General features: G+C 42.0%; 1 protein-coding gene across 1 annotated transcript in view; it reads left to right on the forward strand.

Moving 5' to 3' along the window:
* LOC121637066 (plakophilin-3-like) overlaps window positions 1-22,968 on the forward strand; it is a 33,617-nt gene that overhangs the window by 8,281 nt on the left and 2,368 nt on the right. Inside the window, exons 2-12 of the mRNA XM_041980971.1 lie at window positions 3,394-3,482; window positions 10,328-10,944; window positions 11,715-11,838; window positions 16,302-16,506; window positions 16,624-16,783; window positions 18,248-18,356; window positions 19,230-19,394; window positions 19,506-19,676; window positions 19,823-19,976; window positions 21,070-21,265; window positions 21,913-22,000. Coding sequence (XP_041836905.1) covers window positions 3,394-3,482; window positions 10,328-10,944; window positions 11,715-11,838; window positions 16,302-16,506; window positions 16,624-16,783; window positions 18,248-18,356; window positions 19,230-19,394; window positions 19,506-19,676; window positions 19,823-19,976; window positions 21,070-21,265; window positions 21,913-22,000 — 2,078 coding nt within the window. The remainder of the gene's footprint in view (window positions 1-3,393; window positions 3,483-10,327; window positions 10,945-11,714; window positions 11,839-16,301; window positions 16,507-16,623; window positions 16,784-18,247; window positions 18,357-19,229; window positions 19,395-19,505; window positions 19,677-19,822; window positions 19,977-21,069; window positions 21,266-21,912; window positions 22,001-22,968) is intronic.

Genomic DNA, 22,968 nt, shown 5'->3' on the forward strand with positions numbered 1-22,968 from the left:
TTAAATATAATATTCATTAATCCATTCCTTCATTCTAAACATTAATGTTCGAGCTAAAATAGAATTTCATTCTGGCTTTGTTAATATTAGTGTCTAAACTTTGAGCTTTGACTTGTAAATAAACCTTTTTTTTATGTCCTTACGAGGGCTGAAGGTTTAAGTGTGAAAGTCCTGCCACAGATTCTAGCTCATTCAATCGTTTCCTCTTAGCACACACTGGTTTAAGTGTTTCATCAGCAGAATGCTGACGGTGCTGGTCCTACTGGAAGATGAACCGCCGTCCCAGTAAGGGATGGCAACATAACAAAATAATATAGAAACTAAGTAAAATAACCAAAAGTCTCATTCCAGCTAGATCTCCTATGTTGCTTAAAGCCTACATATTAACTTTGGATTTCTCTTGGAGTAAACAGATGGAAAAGAAAAGGCGACAGGACCTCTACCTGGACCTAGGACACTTCGTTCTAGAAACTACGACATAAAAATGGTTTTGAACCAGAGTAGAAAATTTAGAAATGCAGGGAAAGCATCTATGTAGGATTGACTTCCAGCTGTCCCTCAGCAGAATAGCTGCTGTTTGACAAATGATACTGGAACAATGATAATAAAGAAAGAAGCCCAGATATCTGGAATTAAGCATGGTTTCCTCTGCAGACCATTGCGCTCTCATGACAAATCGATCATGTTTGAAGTGCAAAAACTTTGAGATGTTTAGACTTTTTCTCATTTGCTCAACATAAAGTTCAACAAAATTCTGAATGACATGATTTGTTAAACAGTAAAGGAATTTAAGACATTTATCTTTGGCATACCAAGCTGATGGTTACCCTGCAGGCGGTGAATCCATCCTTTTTCTATACCGACTTATTCCAACTGGGGTTGTGGGGTCTGGAGCCTGTCCCAACCAGATACTCGGTTAGAGGCAGGGTACACCCTGGACAGGTCCATCACAGAGCTGTGGAGACACATATTCAGTGTATTTCCCCTTTTCACTGCAACTTTTTATGTCACGCTTTACAGGTTTAACACCACCTCAGGTAGTTGTGACATTCCCAGTCCCAGAATCAAATCTCTGGAAGACTGAAACAAACATTTTGTATTTAGCTCAGTCCAACGTCCGCTCGACTCCGACCAGTTACCCTGCTGAAACATTCTTACAGTATGACCATGTTTTTAGGGAGTCGTCCACATGGCTTTTGGATAACTTTTCTGTATTAAATGACTGTTTTTTAAAAACTCAGCTCTGTCGAGTGTACGGCTTATAGTGTTCCAGCTATGGACAGATCCAGCACTCTCTGCTCTGAAAGTGTTTCAGCTCCTTCAGGGTTTTGTTTTTTTATTGTGTGTATTACTTTAATGTGGTGGCATTTGCTTTTCTTTCTATTTTGTGATGATGGATGTAAAAGTGCATTTTGGGATTTTCAAAGTTTCAGATTTAGTTTTATAACCCGGCCTGACTGATGTATTTATGGCTTGTTTGCTGAAGATTTCCTGACTTGAATACCAGTGAGACACAGAAACGGGGGGCAAGGTTACAATAAGTTAAGGAGGACTTAAAGTAGCTGAAGAATTCTGAATAGATTTCTTTATTAGCAGAAAGTGGTAGAAGCCTAATATGTGAATATTTACCCCGGTAGTTTAACTACTGTTAAATGATCCCAGATTTAACATATTGTTGCTTAAGGGTTGTGTTTGTTTTCTTTCTTGTGCTGAACAAGCACAGCTTCCCTGAACTCTGATACGGTGATGCCTGTGTTCAGGCATGCATCCGGTGCACCTCCCAGCAGCATTTCCTCCCTCCTTCCTTCCACGCTGCTGAACTGTGTGATGTGTGAGTTATGGTGTGTTTTTCTCCATTTCCTACCATCGTGTTGTCCCTCTTTGGTTGTGTTCTTTCAGAGCATCTAAGATAAATGAATCTGTGCAGAGTTTCCGTTTACATTCTGTAATTTTTTACATATGGTGCTTTTACTAAGGATTGACAGATGTTCTCTGTTTTGATCCTAAATATTGTTAAATATTAACTTTTTAAATTAAAGGCAGCTGGACTTCTTTTCTTGGTTTTTGAAGAAATACTTCCTCTCATCTTCACTTTCAACTCACTAGTGAGTTTAGACGCTGTTAAGTTATTCTGCGATTAGTTGATAATCTAAAGAGGTTGAATTGTTCATTCGCTACTAGGGATGGGCATTTTCCCCAAGTTTTTCAAATCCCCCCAAAATTAAAATAAATAAATAAAGTTGTAGAAACCTGAGTTACAAGTTTGTAGAACTTTAATGAACTCCATAAGTTGAGGTCGAGAGGAAACTTGATGTGATCAGATCTGAGGTGATGAACTGAGGGACCTGAAAGCAGCAGAAACTCGGTGTGGACGTGGTTTTTGCTAAAACGATGTCAGACCACCGACCTGCTGGATCAGTGGTTTTAAAATTCATAGTTTGACTAAATCTGTTGTTGACATGAGTTAAAATGTTACACAGCTGTAACCTGAGGTCAGTCACATGACTCTGTTAAAATGAATAAATAATCCTTCATTTCCATCATCAAACTCTATTTTTCTGTCCAGAACCTGTTGTCTGAACACTGAAACTATTATGAAAGGTGGATTATTGCTGATACGTCAGTATGGAGACCAGAAAATGTTTTCCTGTCTGTTTAGCTGAGAACTAGGTTCCTCACCAGGATTTTTGGAGTTGGAGAGCATCAAGGGTAACATGAGATGAATTTTCCAAATTTTATTCTTCCTAAATAACTCAGTTTGATTTATTTAACTATAACAAAGAGGAATCAAAAGATAAAAGTAAAACTTAACAAGAGAAACTTGGAGACATTTTAGTTTGAATGGACAGATCATTTAAAAATCTTTTATCTCTTTTTTTGTGTAATAGAAATTATTCAACTACTGGGTGATATAAACTATTATTTAGCTACTGAACTAAGAGTAAAATCTTCATCTTTACATCTTCACATCATTGATTCAACTTATATACATTAATTTATTCAACCTTTTGTTCTCTGAAGAACATCTGACTTATTAAAGATGTTTATCAAAAACACGTTTGTCATGTCTTCATCAGTTTGTCTTTCTTTCCACCTTTTGTCTGTAGTATTTTATAGATCACTGGTAGAAAAATGTTAAAAAACAAGGTACAATCTTTTATAATTATCTGTCTGAAATGGGTCTTGATCTCACATACAAATACAAATGTGTTTTTTTGTTTTTCTTTTTCAACATCACAAAAGATGTTTGAGGATAAAAAATGTAAACAAAGATGGGAATAAGAATATGCAGATATTTGATATAAGTGGTGTTAAAAACTACAAACAAATGTTAAATATAAGTCTTGATGATATAATCAAAACACAAATGCTTCTTTTCTTTTCTGTGTACAGATTACTGCTTTCCTGACTCAACAAACTTCACCCATACACATGGTTTCAGTTCCAGATCCATGATAAACATTCCTACTCGTAAGCTGGCTGTAAGTACACTGTAATATATTTGAGAACTGGATGTAACTGTGCATTCAGTGTTTACTATGTGTATTAATAAATATATCCTCTATTAAGTTCTTAAATGTTCCTGAATGTTGAATTTTGTTTGAGCTAAGTTTGAATTCAACTATAGTTTAACCAGTTTCATAAATTTATTGTTTGCAGGTCTGAATGTTTTCAGTCTTCACCGCGAATTAACCACTGCGTGCAAAGTTTCAAAACTGTATGCTTTTTACAAATAATTTAGAATTGAGGAAAAATATTAAAGCCATTGAAAGATTCCCCTGAAATTGACTGTCACGGTCTGGAGCTGGACCCAAGAAGGAGAAGGCAAGGTTGATGTTCTGTGAGTCTTTATTTACAAAAGTGATGCTGAAGCTAGGTGTAATCCAGTGAGTGGTGAAGCGAGGAGCAGACTGGTAGGAAGAACGGTGAGCGGGCAGACAGGATCCACGAATCCACGGATTTATCCAGGGCCGGGGCTTGGGAGAGAATACAGATCGGTTAGAGCACAAGCAAATACCAGAAAACTGTGATCTGTTTAGAGCCGGTTACCACGTTTGGTAGTACGATCCAGCGAAGACTAGAGAAGATCCAGAAGTCTTTATACCATCTAACCAGCCTGATGCACCACAGCTGTGCGGTCCTGATTGGTGAAGCCGCCCTTCCTCCAAATAAGGAAAGAGGCGGAAGCCGCACTGGCAAGGGCAGTCCATGACAGTGCCCCCCCCTCAAGGGGAGCCCCCAGGCGACCCACCACCACGGGCCAGACGAAAAGCCCGAACGAGGCCGGGGTCCAGGATGAAGGACCGAGGGATCCACGAGCGCTCCTCCGGCCCGTAGCCCTCCCAGTCCACCAGATACTGGAAGCCACGACCCCGGCGACGGACGTCCAGGATGCGACGGACCGTAAAAGCCGGACCACCAGCCACGACCCGGGCGGGCGGAGGGGGCCCGGAAGGAGGGACCAGAGGACTGGAACAGAAAGGTTTAAGACGAGACACATGAAACACAGGGTGGACCCTCATAGATCGAGGCAGGCGAAGTCTCACAACAGCGGGGTTGATGACCTCCAGGATCTCGAAAGGCCCCAGGAACCGGGGAGCCAGTTTGCGGGAGTCAGTCCGTAGGGTTATGTCTTTCGAAGACAGCCAGACCCGCTGTCCGGGAACATAGGCAGGAGCTGGAGCACGGCGCCGGTCAGCCCACCGGCGGTTGTTATCCGCAGTGCGCTCCAGGGCTGCCCGGGTAGACCGCCACATCCGCCGGCACCGCCCCAGATGACGCTGAACGGACGGGACCGCCAGCTCAGCCTCCTGGTCCGGAAACAGCGGGGGTTGATAGCCTAAAGACGCCTCGAACGGGGAGAGACCAGTAGCGGCAGAAACATGAGAGTTGTGGGCATATTCAACCCAACACAGATGAGCACTCCAGGTGGAAGGATTGGCGGCCGCCACACAGCGCAGGGCGGATTCCAGTTCCTGGTTAAGCCGTTCCGCCTGGCCATTGGTCTGGGGGTGGAAACCGGAACTGAGGCTGACCGTGGCACCCAGGGCGTTGCAGAAGGCCTTCCATACATGGGACACAAACTGGGGCCCCCGGTCCGAGACTATGTCCGCAGGGATCCCGTGAAGGCGGAAGACTTGCTGGGACATAATCTCGGCCGTTTCTAACGCTGTGGGCAGTTTGGGCAGGGCCACGAAGTGAGCCGCCTTTGAGAAACGATCTACTACTGTCAGGATAGTGGTGTTCCCCATAGACGGAGGTAAACCGGTGACGAAGTCCAAAGCTATGTGAGACCAGGGTCTTCCAGGGATGGGTAGTGGACGGAGGAGTCCTGCGGGAGCCCGGGAGGAGGTTTTACCTCGCGCGCAGACGGGGCAGGCTGTCACGTATTCCAGGATGTCTTTCTTCAGAGTGGGCCACCAGAAGCGCCTCCGGATAAGAGCAGAGGTCCGGGCTACACCGGGATGACAAGCCACTCGGGAAGAGTGGCCCCATTGGATGACCTGGGAGCGGACACTATCTGGAACAAATAGTTTATTAGGAGGACCGGTGCCCGGATCTGGCTGAGTGTGCTGAGCATCACGGACATTCTGTTCTACCTCCCAGGTTACCGCGGCGATGATGCAGGATGCAGGCAGGATAGGACCAGGATCAGCGGACGGGTCACCCGATCCAAACTGTCGGGACAGGGCGTCAGGCTTGACGTTCTTGGATCCGGGCCTGTAAGTAAGAGAAAAGTTAAAGCGTCCAAAGAATAAAGCCCACCTGGCCTGCCTGGCGTTCAAGCGTTTAGCAGTCTGTATGTATTCCAAGTTCCTGTGATCAGTCCAAACGATAAATGGTTGAGCTGCTCCCTCCAACCAGTGACGCCATTCCTCCAGAGCCATTTTAACAGCCAAGAGCTCTCGTTCTCCGACGTCGTAGTTTGTTTCCGCAGGGATTAGGCGTCGGGAGAAGAACGCGCAGGGATGCAGGATGCCTGACTTCTCTGCCCGTTGAGACAGCACAGCTCCCACCCCTGTGTCGGAGGCGTCCACTTCCACCACAAATTGGCGAGACGGGTCGGGATGAGTGAGTACTGGTGCAGAAGTGAACCGGTTCTTAAGCTCCTGGAAAGCCGACTCCGCCTGTTCAGACCAATGAAAAGGAAGTTTAGGTGAGGTTAATTTGGTGAGAGGTGCAGCTACCTGGCTGAAATTTCTAATGAAGCGCCGATAAAAATTGGCGAAACCCAGAAAACGCTGCAACTTCTTTACAGTATCGGGCCTGGGCCAGTCTTGTACTGCTTTTACCTTCTCCGGGTCGGTCTTCATCTGCCCGCTCATGAAAATGTAACCCAAAAAACCTACTGTGTCCGAGTGGAATTGGCATTTTTCCGCCTTAACGTAGAGCCTGTTTTCCAGCAGCCTCTGTAGCACTCGTCTGACGTGAACCATATGTTCCTCCAGGTTCTGGGAATAAATCAGAATGTCATCAAGATATACAAACACGAATTGATTCAGAAAGTCACGAAGGACGTCATTCACGAGAGCTTGGAAAACAGCGGGGGCATTGGTGAGACCGAAGGGCATGACCAGGTATTCATAGTGTCCTAAGGGGGTTTTGAATGCAGTCTTCCATTCATCCCCTTCTTTGACTCGAACCAGGTAGTAGGCGTTACGGAGATCGAGTTTAGTGAACACGGTTGAACCTAACAGGGCATCAAAGGCAGAGTCTATGAGGGGCAAGGGATATTTGTTACGGACAGTGATTTCATTTAGACCCCGATAATCCACACAGGGCCGCAGAGTTTTGTCCTTTTTGGTTACAAAGAAGAATCCAGCCGCCAGTGGAGAGGAAGAGGATCTTATGATGCCAGCCTGCAGCGACTCCTGAATGTATTTATTCATAGCCTCCCTCTCGGGTCTGGAGATGTTATAGAGGCGGCTATTAGGAAGGGAGGAACCCGGTAGTAGATCTATGGCGATGTCATACGGCCGGTGGGGAGGAAGGGATGTAGCCTTAAGCTTGCTGAAGACTTCAGCCAGATCATGGTACTCACGCGGAACAGAAGACAGATCTGGGGGTATTTCAGGACTCTCAGGTCCGTCGGTGATGTGCAACGCTGACTGTAAGCAGGACTGGTGGCATCTGTCGCTCCAGCCAGATATAGTTCCTGTTTCCCAGTTGATGTGGGGATTATGGCGAGATAACCAGGGATGACCTAGAACCAAAGGAGATTCTGGTGCAGAAATCAGTTTAAGTTCGATAAGTTCTGAATGGTTTCCTGACAATTTCAATCTGACCGGAACAGTGGTGTGAGTTACCTGAGCTAATGTTCGACCGTCTAGAGCGTTGGCTGTCATGGGGTGAGACAGGGGAACCAGCGGTATGTGGGCTTTTTCGGCCAGACCGATGTCCAGGAAGCTATCCTCGGCACCAGAATCCAGTAGAGCAGGGATATTGTGGGACTGATCAGCACAGGTTATAGTGGCCTGAATCTGAGTTTTAGTTGGGGTGGTGGATGTGTGATCAGCTTGACCCGTCAGGACACCAACCCTTACTGACGGGCCCGTTCTTTTGGGCGCACCGGGCATGATACGCGGAAGTGACCAGATTCACCACAGTACAGGCACTCTCCCTCCCGCAGCCGTCTTTGTCGTTCTGCCGGAGCCAAATGAGCTCGCCCCACCTGCATCGGCTCCTCAGCCGCGGAGATAGGAGCTGAAGAATCCGGAGGAGCATGGTGCGTGGGCGTTGTGACGTACCCTGAATCCAGGACAGGGCGGAGCCCACCTCGTTCCCGGCGCCTTTCCCGACGGCGGTTGTCCAGTCGAATAGCCACGTCGATTAATCCGTCCAGATCTTCCAGGAGATCGCGGGTCGCCAGATCGTCTTTCATCGTGTCCGTTAAACAATGCAGAAAGTGATCGGTTAAGGCAGCAGAATTCCACCCTGAATCCGCAGCCAGAATCCGGAACTCGACAGAGAACTCCGCTACACTTAGAGCGCCCTGCTTTATTGTCATGAGCCGCTTAGCCGCCTCCCGGCCACGTACCGGATCATCAAACACTTTTTTTAATTCCTGGACAAAACTGTTATAAGTCAGTGTGTGAAGTGGAGTAGTTACGAGAAAAGCTTCTGCCCAGGTCAGTGCTCTGGATGTCAGCAAACCAATAATAAAGGAGACTTTCGAACTGTCGGTGGCGTAGGTGAATGGTTTCTGTTCGAAGACCAGGGAGCATTGAAGGAGGAATCCTCTGCACTTGCCTAACTCTCCGGTGAAGGGTTTGGGATCCGGGATGTGGACCTCCCGAGTGGATGTAGTTGACGGACACACGGGAACAGGCGGTGGAACGGTGGGAGTGGACAACTGGGATAACTGGGTTAGTACTGCAGACATTCCGGATGCGATGTCGTTGAGCTGAAGTTGCAATGTCTGGTGACTGTCACTGAGAGACCGGAGGGCCCGAGAGTGTTGACCGAGCAGATTACCTTGAGAGGATACAGCAAGGAACAAGTCACCGGCAGATTCGGGTTTCCCAGCGTCTGCAGAAGTCGCTCCAACTGGGTCCATGTTTTGGCTGGATCGTTCTGTCACGGTCTGGAGCTGGACCCAAGAAGGAGAAGGCAAGGTTGATGTTCTGTGAGTCTTTATTTACAAAAGTGATGCTGAAGCTAGGTGTAATCCAGTGAGTGGTGAAGCGAGGAGCAGACTGGTAGGAAGAACGGTGAGCGGGCAGACAGGATCCACGAATCCACGGATTTATCCAGGGCCGGGGCTTGGGAGAGAATACAGATCGGTTAGAGCACAAGCAAATACCAGAAAACTGTGATCTGATTAGAGCCGGTTACCACGTTTGGTAGTACGATCCAGCGAAGACTAGAGAAGATCCAGAAGTCTTTATACCATCTTCTAACCAGCCTGATGCACCACAGCTGTGCGGTCCTGATTGGTGAAGCCGCCCTTCCTCCAAATAAGGAAAGAGGCGGAAGCCGCACTGGCAAGGGCAGTCCATGACATTGACAGAATAACCAAAATTTACGTTTCTAAATAAAGGTGTTGAATAAATAAAGTAGTGAATAATACCTGAACCTGAGAAGGGCAGGTAGAGCTCCCTGTTTCCACATGCATAGCCACCATGAGCACAACAGTAAACTAAAGTTTTCACACTGCAGCCTTGAAAATGTCCAGAGGTGATATTCCAACCTAAAGACAAGAAAAATAGATTAGAATATTTTACTGGTAATTTTAGTGTCATTATGTTGTGGAAATTCAATTAATCCATGAAAAAACTGAAAATTAGCTAAAACCTCTATTTGTTATCTATATTTAAAAACATTAGTTAGTTCTTTAGCAGTTTTAACAATGTGGAAGGTCCAGAGAGCCACTTGCTGCTCCAGAGGTTGCAAACACCTGATTTAGTGTTTGTAAACTAACATTTACTGCATTTTCTTTATAAAGTAGTAGGCTTCCTTTTAAAGGAAATGGACATTTTGCACATAACAAAAACAATTAAAAGTTTTAATCGGCTGAACCCAACTGGGCCCTTTGGGCAAAGGCCCGGCCACTACGCACTAGGCCTTGCTCCGCGGGGGCCCAAGTGACCCGTATCCAGGCAAGGGAAACTAGGCTAGTAACACACTAGTTTAAATACTTCTGTTGCTGTGTATTTGCTGCTGTTTGCTCAAGGAGACGCTGCTGTTAGCATTGAAGAGGCCTAATGACTAGCTTCTCTAGTCTGGTGACCCATTAGTTTGAAAACTTCGTCTGCAATCCATTAGAATGAGATAGCATCTCCATTAGCACTGGCGAGGGTAGCATGTCCAGGCTAGTAACGCACTAGTTTGGATGCTCCCTTTGCTGTCTATTTGCTGTCTATTGCATGGAGAGGCTGGTGTTAGCACTGGCGAGGCTAACAGCTAGCTTCTCTAGGCTGGTGACTCCATGGATTAGATACTCTTTCTGATGTCTATTAAAAAGGAGATGCTAGTGTTAGCTTTGGTAAGGCTTATGGCTAGCATGCCTAGACAGGTAACCCACTGTAGTTAGAGACGCCCTCTGCAGTCCATTAGCAAAAATATGCTGGTATTAGCATTGGACAACTAGCTTTTCTAGGCTGGTGATTCACTGGTTTAGAATGTCTTCTCTTCTGTCATTTATTAGTAAGGAGATGCTAACGCTATCATTGGAGAACCTAATGACTAGCTTCTCTAGGCTAGCCCACTGGATTAGATACTTCTTCTGCTATTACCTAATTAGCTGCTGCTATGTTAGCGCATCTTCTTTTCTAACTAAAGTTTTAGCATTTATTTGCTGCTATGTACCTTTTTTTTTGTCTTTCAGGTGTCTACAGTAGCCCCTCACTCCCCTAGGCTGTCCTCTCTCTCTGCTGTGGAGACAAGCTCCAAGGTGAACCAAAAAACATCCAGTATAGTACAAAGCAGCTTTCAGACCTCACAGATGCATAGTAGAGGCAGACGTTCTAAGTCACTGTGTCAGGAGGACCAGGGGATGGTACCGTCCACAGGGTTGGTTCGCCCAGAGAATGAATCTGTCCCAGTAACCAACCCTCCACCTGGCAACCTGAGGCACAGTCTCAGTGGAGTACTGGCCCAGGACAAAGGTTACTTCCAGGAGGAGGAGCTGCCATATCAGTACACGTACAAAGGCCCATCTCATCGTACCATCAGCAGAATTACCAACAGACAGCAACACTACCAACAACAGAGCTCTAGCCTTGCCCAGGAGGGCTGGATGGGGAATGGCCGGGGATTCTCCGGTGCATCGGACAGCTGGGGAACCCAGTGGCAGCAGCATGCATCCAGGGCCAATAATACGATGACCACTGGGCATAGTGCAGCTCTCCACCGGGCCGCCTCACTTCACTCTCTGAGGAGTGTTGGTAAAGGAGTGGATATTGTGGATGTGGCATCGATAAACAGCAATGACCCTCTGAGAGAGTAAGACTTAGTCTTTGTTTCAAAAATTTGTTTTGCATAATTTTATATGCAAAATTATTCAAATATCTACATGAAATTATATTTACACGTATTAAGTTGTACCTTGTTTAAGTGTAAATAAAAAAGAATGCAATTATTTTCAAATCCCATCTACTCTTGTTTTGTTTTTTCAATAGAACATAAACAGATTATTAGATGTTGAAACTGAGACATTTTACCATTTCATGGAAAATTTTTTAATTTTGATGGCAGCAACACATCTTTGAAAAGTTGAAACAGGGGCAACACAAGGCTGGAAAAATAACTGGTACAAATCAAAAACAACTGTAGCAACATTTGGCAACTAATTAGTGATTTGGCATTAGCTCAGTAATATAACTAGTATAAAAGGAGCATTTCAGGAAGGCAGAGCCTCTCAGGTTAAAGGATGGACAGAAGTTCACCAATCTGAGACAAACTAGGTCTAAAGGCTGTGCAGCAATTTTAGAAAAATGCTTCTCAACATAAAATTATGAACACTTTGAAGACCCAACCATCTACAGTGAACTCTCATCAAAATTTTTAGAATCTACCGTCAAATTAAAAACAATGTTTTCCATGAAATGGTAAAATGTGTCAGTTTCAACATCTGATATGTTGTTTATGTTCCACTGGGAATAAAATATGGGTTTAAGAGGTTTGCAAATCATTCTGTTTTTTTACATTTTACTAAATCCCAACTTTTTAAATTGGGTTTATATATCAGAGCTTTGTTTACTCTGTTTTTCTAGAATGCAGGGTCTGGACATGCCTACAGCTGTGAGATATCTTTCTGAGTCGGACTCTGCCTTGCAAATTTTGGGAGCTGCATATATACAGCATCAGTGTTACCATAGCAACGATGCTAAGAACCAGGTATGTTATGCTACATGACTGTAGAGATGCCATTTTTTTCTGTCTGATACCAATACCTGGGGTTTAGGTATCTGCCGACACTGAGTACTTATCAGATACCTGTGTTATTTTATTAAGAGGTCTATTATTTTTATAATTTAAATAAATTATATTTATTATAGACTTTGATGTATGATATTGTTACTGTCATTCAATGGCCTAGCATAGGTTAAACTATGAAACATGACATTTATCTATCAGATTAACCACAGCTTACAAATGAATCATGTTTAATCTTTATGTGTAACTATAAATGTGTCCTCTTTTATTAACACGAGCCAATCCTTACAAATATTAAATGTTAACCTTAACTTGGGTTTTTCTTCATTTTTCTACATTACATTATCACTTTAGTTGTAATAACAAATTCCATATTTCATAAAACTTTTCTAGACCCACCCCTGCATAGCTGAAGTATAAATCCTTTCTATAACCTGTCAGCTACTTTGCTAGAGAAGGTCCTGCTCTGATTCATATCTCAGAACCTGTTTATAATTTCTCTCATCACATTCATGGCCCCTAAATAATCAGACCCATGTCTCCAAATCTGCACAGCACCAGTGATTTAAACCAAAGACGTCGCCTTCCTTCGTTTTTGGCTGTTTCGTTCTCACTAGATTTGTCTTCATGGCTGTCTGATGACTAGCAGATTTTACATCTGTGTTACTAGCAAAACTCATTAATACTGAAAAGTTATATGAAATAAAGGAAAATACTATCTAATTGAAATTGATTCGTAAACATCTGTCATTCTTCAGCTCCACGGGACAGTGACGTGGATCTGATTGACATGAGACTGATAAATTTTTGCTATTGCTAGTGCGTCCAATAACAAAACTTTGGGGTAAATATAAGATGAACCTTGAACTAACGGTGGGCAATATAGGTTAAAATAGGTTTGTTTGTTTTTTTCCGACAACAATAATCTGACCATATCCTTTCAAGTGTGTGTGTGTTTTTCTTTGTTTTTTTTTTTATAAAAAATACTGTCAAACTCTAATTGCTTACCAGGACATCTATGGAAATGCGTTTCAGAACAATAGCTCTTGTTTATCTTTAAAGTGCTTCATACATCTTGTGGAAAACATGCACACAAACATATTACGGTATTCTGCTAACATTGCCCAACAATATTATATTGCCATATTTGACAGTTACCAACTTCAAGTGATGTCCAGACTGTACTTAAAATCACAGGAAAATATGCCAAATAAGGTTTGCTCAGTATTATCTTACTTAAACGTTTTAAGGAAAATAAGTAAAACAAATTGTAAATATGAAATTAAGGTGACATCAAAATGCAAACATAATTGTCTATTTCATTTAAAATATTTAAACAATGTCAAGTATAGTCACTGGCATACAAATTTGGTTAGTACTTTGAAATTTAGCAGAAAGAAATGTAGGACAACTGTTACAAGTACTGTTATTTACTTCAACTTACAAGCCAAAATTACCAGTCTGTCCACAACAGCAGGCTTGAGTGAAGCCCTGTGGCAGCTTGCATCACCAGCATCCTTCGTTTGAGGCCAAACGAAGGGTGGATTTGGAGGGTCCTTTAAATTCTGTGAATTGGGACAGTACTTGGCGCACCGCGATGGCGTATGTGGCCGACGAATCCGCACTTCGAAGTGTGCAGACCCTGAATTGGGACACACCTAATGTTGTGTTTTGGTTGCCGCCAAGTTGCAATACTGAATCCTGTCCGCTGATTGGCTTCTGAGGCATGCATGAAGACTTTGTTTTTTTTTCTGAGGCATTATGAATACTTGATAATGTAAAATTGCACATCGTCAGATCAACATTTATGATACTATCGTAGGCGATACATATCGCCCACCTCTACCATTAACCGCTAGTTTCTTCCTTCTCAGATAAATGATAAGCAAGAAAGACAGAACAGCTGATCAGCTGATCACCGACAGCCGGTCTTGAACAACAGGAGAGTGAGGAGGAATAAAAGCGGAGGAGGAAAAGGCATATTAGTACAAAACAGTGAGGAGGAATAAAAGCGGAGGAGGAAAAGGCATATTAGTACAAAACAGTGAGGAGAGTTTTTTTTTTCTTTTTTTTCTTTAAATGAACGAGTGTGCGTATTAAACCCTCTCACCGGGAAAAGTGTGGTGGATGAGGGAGCGTTAATTCCGTTTAAAAAATTAACGCAATTAGTTACCACCGTTAAGGCGTTATTTTTGACAACACATGAAAACCATCATTGCCACAGAACATTTTAAAATATGTAGTAAGTAAACTCGAATCAAAGAATTTCTATTAAAACTATCCTGAAACTGGACTTACCATGAATGTTTTCCACAAAGGACGTGGGCTGCTAATCCTGGACAATAAATTCTAAAACCTTTTCTGTTATTGCAGTGGCTTTCTGGCTTTCTTCTGCAAATTCCTCGTATTTTTTAAAAGCATTTGCCAGCGTTTGTCATGCAGTGGTTCCCAAACTGGGGGGTGGGCCCCCAAGGGGGAACCCAGAGTTATGACGAGGAAGCAGCTAGGCTAAAAAAACTTAGTTTTACATTGCTAGAAAAACAATTTTCGTCACAAATTTGTGTAAGTACCAATGGGCAAACAATGATGAATCAATAACAGAGAATTCAACTACCAAAAACAAAAACACAACAAAATATGATAAGGCATGTCTTGCCCCAGGCTTGAGCAGGTAATGGTCAAGTAATAGTCAACGGTGGGTAATGGAGTGTTTGGCAGTGTGTTGTATGTCTCAAAGTATTAGCATCTGACAGTATGAAACTTATAATGCTACTAAGGGACTTCTCATCCAGAACACAAAGAAAAGGCTGTTAATTACTTTAGAAATGAACTACTCAACTGTTGTATAGTAGAGTTGTTTTAGTAAAGCAGTATCTGTCTCATCGAAAGCTTAACTCATCTGAAGTAGTTTGCAGTTTCTTGGTTTAATATGCCTCACACTAGAGCAGAGGAACTGATAACTTCTGCCACTGACATGGTTTTAATTATAGTTAACGAAGAATCAGCCAATTAAAGACTATTTCCGCAGTTTTGCTAGCTGGATTTTTTAATGAGAAATTACACCAAATTACTAGCATACCGCTAATGCTAAATGTTAGCATTTACAGTGACAGTGCTTCTCTGCCAACCAACTCAAAACAACAGTCACATAATACTTATAACTTCCTGTGTCTGTGTGTGGTTGTGTTGGGCAGGAAACAGAGAATTATGATTCCTTTTCTGTGGTATTGGATGGTTTTTTAGAAAGAAATACTCGCCGATACTGATCCCCTTGCTTATGGCAGGTTCGGCAAGTATTTCCTATGTTAGTATTGGTATCAGTCCAACTCTACATGACTGTGTTTGGTTTTATTTGTGGTATGCCAACATTTTTGAAATAGAGGTTGTAGATGACACATGTACAACCTCTCTCCCTCTTCTTCTTTCAAACTCACTCAGTAGTTGTGGATACTGTGAATAATGGGTTGGCAGCAAGTAGCAACCTCCGGCTGTGAAATGTGAAGCCTATGCGGAAGTGCAAAAAATTGCAGTTCACCCCTCATCCACTAGGGGCTCCAAAACAGAATCAATCCCCATAGACTCCCATGTTAAAAAGACCAACTTCACAGCAGAAATAAACATGTTTAAAGAATGGTACAAAAAACATTTTAGGATTAATAGGTCAAGTTTACCTTCATGACAACTGTGAGGGGGGGTGAATTTTTTTTCTAACTCATCCGTTTGGATGTTATTTAATCTTGATATTCTGCATAATTAGGGGCGTGTCCTTTTGATTGACAGGCATCCAAAGGGAGAGTGCAGCACAACCGTGCTTTTTAGCCGGCTAACAGTGCACCTTAGCTTTAGCTCACCTACCTTCGTTAGCTGGTTAGCTACTGTTAGCTACAGATTAGCTCTGTTAGCTCTTAGCTACAAGCAGCTCGGAGTTTGATGGGTGTCAATCATCCACCCCCACGCTCACAGCCCCCCTCTCAGCTCCACCTCTTTGCCCATTTTTGGATTTTCTGGGAATGACGACACGCATTACCCTGCCAAGATGGTGGGAACCGCCCAACGAGCTTCACTTTAGCTGCTCAGAAACCTATGGGTGAAGTCACGGAGGCTCCGTCCATCTTTTATATACAGTCTATGGTTGGCAGTCTTGTACATGCACCAGTGACTTTGCAGTCACTGTAATTGTGTCAAATCTTTGCATAAAAATGAGGCCTCCATCCATCATAAGCCCCTCACTCTGTTTACGTTTCTGTTTGTGTAGGTGCAGCTCTGCTTAACTGTATGCATGCAATGGGTGTGCGTGTACAATACACATTGAGTGTTAATTTTTTTCAGTCTACAACATTTTTAAGGTTTAATTATAGAATTGACTGATTTATATAGTAATGCAGCAGGCGAACGTGGTGTTGGTGATCATCTCTGTCTTGTAGGTCCGTGCTCTACGTGGTGTTCCAGCTTTGGTTCGCCTCTTCTCCAGTGAAAATCTAGAAGTACAGCGTTACACTACTGCTGCTATGCGCAACCTCATCTATGAGAACGCTGACAACAAGGTCGCCCTGATAGAGGCTGGTGGATTAATGCCTCTTGTAAACCTTCTGAATAAAGCAGATGAAGAGCTTCAAAAAACAATTACAGGTAGAAATTTACTTTTATTCAAGGCCAGTTTTAGCTCCAAGCTTGAAAGCCTCTGTCGGTATGGATTGCTCAGTTGTTTGAACAATGAATAATTACCAAATATCTGGCTGGTTGCAGGTGTCCTGTGGAACTTGTCCTCCAGAGACAGCCTGAAGGAGAGGCTGTCTGCTGAAGCTTTACCACTGCTGACAGAGAAAGTTCTGGTTCCTCTGTGCAGGAACATCCCACTAAACCAGTCTGAAAGAGAAATCTTCCTCAACACAACGGGCTGCCTCAGGTGACACAACGGACGATCCTGCCTATCATCACGACCAGTGTTTGCATCCATAGCATTAAGATTAAACATAAACAGTTTCATTACAACAATAAATTTAGAGCCAACATACATATTTTCTGATCATAAGATAAGAGCAGAAATGTTTTTTCTCCCAATCAAAGAGGAGGCCACAGCTGTACAAAGCTGTGCAGTTAGAACTGAAACATTCGTTCATTTATTTTCTTTACCGCTTAGTCCAATCCAGGTTCGCAGGGAAGCTGGAGCCTATCCCAGCAGTTAACAGATGAGAAGCAGGTACATCTGGACAGGTGGCCAGTCCAGGACTGAGATCTGAAACATGAACAAGTTATTTACAAGAACTAAATCTTTAATGTTTGCACCAAGAGAAATGAAAAAAGGAAACATTTTTTTCCTTTGGACAGAAATAATAAGAATCCATGCTTTTTAACAAATGGTTACTTAAATTAAATACCCAAATGAAGTGGTAGAGATGGCTTAGGCCGGTTTATTTCCACAATTTTTTAATAGAATTTATTACAGAAACTGAAAATTTTGCTCTACCAAGCCGACATAGCTGAGCAGCTTTAAACTCAAATCTTGATCCAGGTCCAAATGGACTTGCAAAGTGGAGACTGCATGCATAATTAAACTCATCACAACAGACAGCTGAGAGGCAACAGTTGTTTTTTTTAAGTTTGTCTCAACCAGATGAATTAGCAAAGCTGTTTTAATTTAGCCCTGAAACCTGAATTTCCCTCCTATGGTAAATCCCGCAGGACATTTTCAATGTTTTGTGTGATTTCCAGTTTCTACAAACACTCACTCCCTCAGTCTCAAAGTGCTCCGGTCACCAGCAAGCCAAAGCTAACTGGATTAAATGCTGTGCTAGTCTTCTTTTTTATTTATATTAAAATATTCTGTAAATGAAATTTGCACAGAAAGTCACCTAAAATTTCAGGTTTCCTCAAGAGGATTTCAGATGAAACAAGTTACACTGATGGTTAAAACGAACCCCTAACCTTATGCAGAAATTAGAACTTATTACTTTTTAAAAATAAGACAAGGTACATGTATAAGAAGTGCCACAAATCAGGATAATTCTGAAAATGAAGAAGAAAATAAATGAGTAAATATATATATATACAAAAAGATAGGTAAAGATAAATTAATAAAAATAAATCATGTTAGAATAAATAAATATAGACAAATACAAGGGAAAGAGGATCAGAATTTAAACACAGAAAGCAGGTAAAAATATTTATTTATCAAAATGTAGTGGAAAAAATATAATAATTAAAAAACAAATACAAAAATAGAAGAAAAATGATTAAAAAAATATTAATTTATGTTATATGTATTTTTTGTTCCATACTTGTGTGTTAAAAGCAGATTTTGTGGTTAATCTTTTTACTGAGCTGGTTTGGGTCTAAACGCCTGTTTTTGTGTGTTTTTAATGTTCTTCAGAAACTTGAGCTCAGTCAACGAGAGAACGAGACGAAAGATGAGAGCTATGCTCGGCCTGGTGGATTCTCTGGTGTGCTACATTCAGCACCAAGAGAAGGGAAACGACAAGGTGACACCGAGCATCGCCGACGCCAGCTGCTTCGTTATTTCTCTAAATCCTCCCAACAGTTCCTCATTCTCTCATAACGGAAATTTAGTTTAATTGTACGTTTTGACCTTATAAAAAAAAAAACCTTATGACCTTAGTATTGCATAATATAAAACATCCAGCTCATCCAGTGCATGGGTGGGGATCTATGACTATGCTAATGAGCTCCACCCACAGTTAAGTCTCTCAGTTGTCCTCCAACAACAAGAAGCACATGACACATCTGGATCATTGCATTTTCTCTTTTTAGAAAACACAATCTGAAACATAGTCGGACAAGGCAGGTATCTGTTGATGCATCAGAGATGACAGCGCATCACATTTTCCTTGCTTGGTTGTGGATTTACTGCATGTGTCAACTCTCCACTTCATGCATGTCAACGGCTGGAGAAGTCCTCGGACTTTTTTCCTGGTGGAGCAGTTTGTCGTACTTCTTCCAGGACAGAAGGGTCTGATAAGTCTACTGAGCCAGTACCTTCAACCAGTTCACACTATGTGAAACAGAAACGTTCAATTAAAAACTAATTAAATCTTAAATGTTATCAGCGGATGCTACGGCAGGGCTACGCTACACACTGAAATAAAAACGAGTCACATTCTGGAGAAATTAGTTTGTTGGAAATTTCCACTTGCGACTGACTCACTGTCGAACAGAAATACTAAAACATGAAAAAGACTTTATACAAGCAATAATTTTGCAAGTAATTTTAAATAAATGTTTGTCCTAAATGTATGTTATCTTAATCAAAATCCAATCCTAAAATAAAAAAATTAAAAAAAATTTGCTGGTTTATAAATTGTCTCCTGTTTGTGTTTTTTTTGTATATTTTTTAGGGTTTGGAGAATTCATTGTGTATTATGAGAAATCTGTCATACCAGTTGTACACGGAGCTACCGCCCTCAGTCCGCCTGCCCCTGGAAGGCCCATCGAGAGCCTCTTCCTCCAGAGAAATTGAGACCATTGGCTGCTTCAGTCTGCACAGCAAAAAAATCTCTGAGGTACAATTACACATAAACTTTCTCTTTTCACAAGTTGAATTAAGATTTGTCTTTATTTACTATCAGTCAATCCATAGTGCCATTGTGACGCTTTCTCTTTCACCTCCACAGCAGCGCAACCCGAATCTGTCCATGCTGTCCCAGCCGAAGGGAACCGAGTGGCTGTGGCATCCTAAAGTGGTGGTATTGTACAAGCTAGTGGTGCAGAACAGCGACAGCAGTTTGACCAGCTGTGAAGCTGCAATAGGAGCTCTGCAGAATATCACTGCTGGAGAGGCCAGGGTAGGACCTCACATGCTAAAGAAAACACACATTTTCTAAACATTTTCTTTTTGTTGCCTTGGAACTGAAATTATATTGAATTGTGCCACTTGAAGAAAGGAAGGCCAACAGTACAGGGTCATGTGATGTCTGCTCCTCTCTACTAGTGGTCGTCGGTGCTGAGCGGTGTGGTGATAGAGCAGGAGAGGATGGTTCCCATCCTGCTGGATCTGTTAGACACCAGCAGTGAGATGCAACTAAAGCCCCTGACTGGCCTGCTGAGAAATCTGGCCAAACACTCCACAGACAAAGAACATATGGGTAACATGCAAGGACTGGTGAAGGCCTTCTTTCTATTTCATTAAGATAAAAACTAGAGGGGGGACTTCAACGCCCAATTAATTAATTACAAAAATATTAAGGCATTAAAAAATTAGAGTATTTAATCACAGTTTATATTGCAAACATGGAGAACGTTTGTCATTGTACACCGTCAGAGCTCAGCTAACACAGTGCTGCCAACTTAGCACCCGTCGTAGCAGCGCTAGCTATAGCACCTTTTCAGACGCTTCTAGTGACTTTATTCCAAAAAGCGACTAGCGTCAAATCTAGCTCCTTTTTCTGGTGTTTTTGGAGACTTTTGGAGACATGAAAGCATGTAATGTTTGTCCTTCTCAATGAGCAGCGAGTGCTGCCGCTGCCCTCCTCTGTCCAAAGCTCTCACTGCTGCAGTTAGAGCAGGAGATGATCACCTTACATCAGACTGAAAATGAGACATGCAAAGCTGCTGCTGGCTGAACACTCACATAACCTTTCTGCCGTTGTCCTCGTCTCCATTCGTATTTCTTTTCTTCTTCTCTGGTTTGTTTCATTTGCTGGTCACATGTCAGGTTATCTGCTCAGCACTGCCCCCGCGATTTCCAGTGGTGTTGGCTCCGTTTTCTGCGTCGAGTGACGGATGGCTGAGCTTTGTAAAAATAGACCAAATTATGTGCCTAACCGACAAAACTGCCGTCTGCATGTCCATCTGTCCGTCTGCCCGTCCATCTGCATATCTGTCCGTCCATCCATCTGCGTACCTGTCTGTCTGTGTGTCCGTCCGTATGTCTAATTCTGGTCAGGGATATTTTCTATTTCTTTTTCCACTATTCTGAATTGAAATGTAATTAAATGAATTGTTTTCAGAAATAAGTACAGCTTGAATTTTCAATATTAAACAGTCTGTGTCTATTATTTGATTCAGTTGTCCACTAAAATCCATTTACTTAAAAAAAAGCTGCTTTTGGGGCAGCTACTTTAATGCAGTTAAAATGCGATTATAATTAATTAATTAATTTAATTGAGTCCCACCCTTAATAAAAACGAATTCCAGTTAAAATAATGTTATAAACAGAAATAACTCTTGTCTTGGCAGCTAAAACTATGGTGAATGCTCTGGTGTCCAAGTTGCCCTGTGATGGCCTTCAGAAGACACCATCCAGTGAGGTGGTGTTCAACATCTGCGGGGCTCTTAATCACCTCGTCACCTGCAGCTCCGTTGCAGCTCATGACATTGCGTACTACAATGGCCTTCCAAAACTGGTGGGCATCAAGACATCCCATTATAACAGGTAGCGTGCTGGAGTCCACTCGCAAATGTGTGTTTTTAGAAGGAATTCTATTCAGGGGTTTTGAATAATTTTAAAACTGCAGTAGACAAAGTAGAATTTAACGTTGAGTTTTGATTAAATTATTGTACTACAGTATTAGTTTTTTTAAACTATTTAAACTGCTCTTCTGTAATCTATTTATTATAAACTCCTGAAAATGTTTAAATTTAGTCCGTAAACCTAAACTGTAATAATTGCAACAGTAGATCTCCTCTCTAGTTAAAAATGGAAAAAGTCCTACTAAATGTCCATTTTACAACTATCGAATTATTTGGGACAAATAAGTAACTGATGTAAAAGATTAGCAGAATTGTAAACCTACCACAACAAGGCATCTAAATATGTTACTGTGGTGCTTTGTTGTGCCAACAACATTGTTTAGAGTTCAGCACAATTTGCAGCCATGTGTTGGAGCAGCAGCGTCATTCAGGCTGAAACAAACACAAAAGATGGATGGAACCCACTTTTAGAAAAGCTGTGGCATCTGTTTCCACTTAGGAGACGTTGTTGGACCAACAGTGAAAAAGTTTAAGCCTTTTCTAATTGTGCAGATCACTCATAGGTGTGCATGGGAAAGGTTCTGGTTCTAACTGTCGTTTCTGGTTCAGCACTGGGAGTCTGAAAGCTGCCAGAGCTGCCTCGACTGTCCTCTGCAACATGTTCCAGTACAACAAGCTGCACAGAGTCTACAAACTGGTGAGACCAGCACCATGATGTAAAGATTTCCCTGGTTTGAAATGAATACTTTCAGCTTTAATCTGAGATATTCAAATTCCAGCCAGAGGAGGAAATCAGGATTTAGAGTTTTTAATAAAGTATTTACAAAATGTAATTGGACCCATGATAGAATGACAGCTTTTGTAAAATGGTAACTTTTTAAAAATACTTTTTCCAGGAATCCTTTAGAAAAATGAGCCAGAAGAATGTGATTCATTCTTTGTGTTGTTGCTGTTTGTTTGCGATCTTTTTGTCTTTAGTTTTATGATGGGTTAAAGATGAGATGAGCTAGCTGATCCAGCCTTCTTTCTTTGCTCAGACAATGCAGATACATATATCTGCAGTAGATCATATTTTGAGATATAATCAGGTTAACTGGATAATAGTCAGATAAAATATCAGATTAGATGCTTAAAAATTAATAAATCTCCTTGAGAAGTGAGTGAAAAGACTTATTTACACTTATATTAGTGGTGCACTTATCTGACTGCAGTTTAGTAACGGCTGGTTTGACCACAAAAATGTAAAATCAAATGACTTCTTATTCCCACCAAACTATTCGCCACCAGGTGATTTATTGTCCAGATCAAGAGAAACTCTTCCCAGATGTGGCTTCGGGCTTCGGGCTCTGTTTGGGAACTCTGTTGCTAAGCAGCAAAAATCTGAGCTTACTGAACATCATTTCACAAGATCTATTGCAAACTGTCACATCAAGCTGGTTCAGCTAATAAAGTTAGCAAGGATTATAATTTTGTACCACTTTTAAAAGTTAAATTTTATTTAAACACAGAAACATAACAAAGCAACAAGCACAAGTAAAACCATGAAACAATAACAGGGTACTGATGTTAGCGGTTGGGTTATGACTGGAGTTACCTGCCAAACCAACAGGTGAGAAACGGTCTGATATAAAATAGCACAACATTATGTCACTAAAAATAAAAATA

Source organism: Melanotaenia boesemani, chromosome 1 (assembly GCF_017639745.1).
Source record: "Melanotaenia boesemani isolate fMelBoe1 chromosome 1, fMelBoe1.pri, whole genome shotgun sequence".
In the NCBI taxonomy this organism is placed as follows: domain Eukaryota; kingdom Metazoa; phylum Chordata; class Actinopteri; order Atheriniformes; family Melanotaeniidae; genus Melanotaenia; species Melanotaenia boesemani.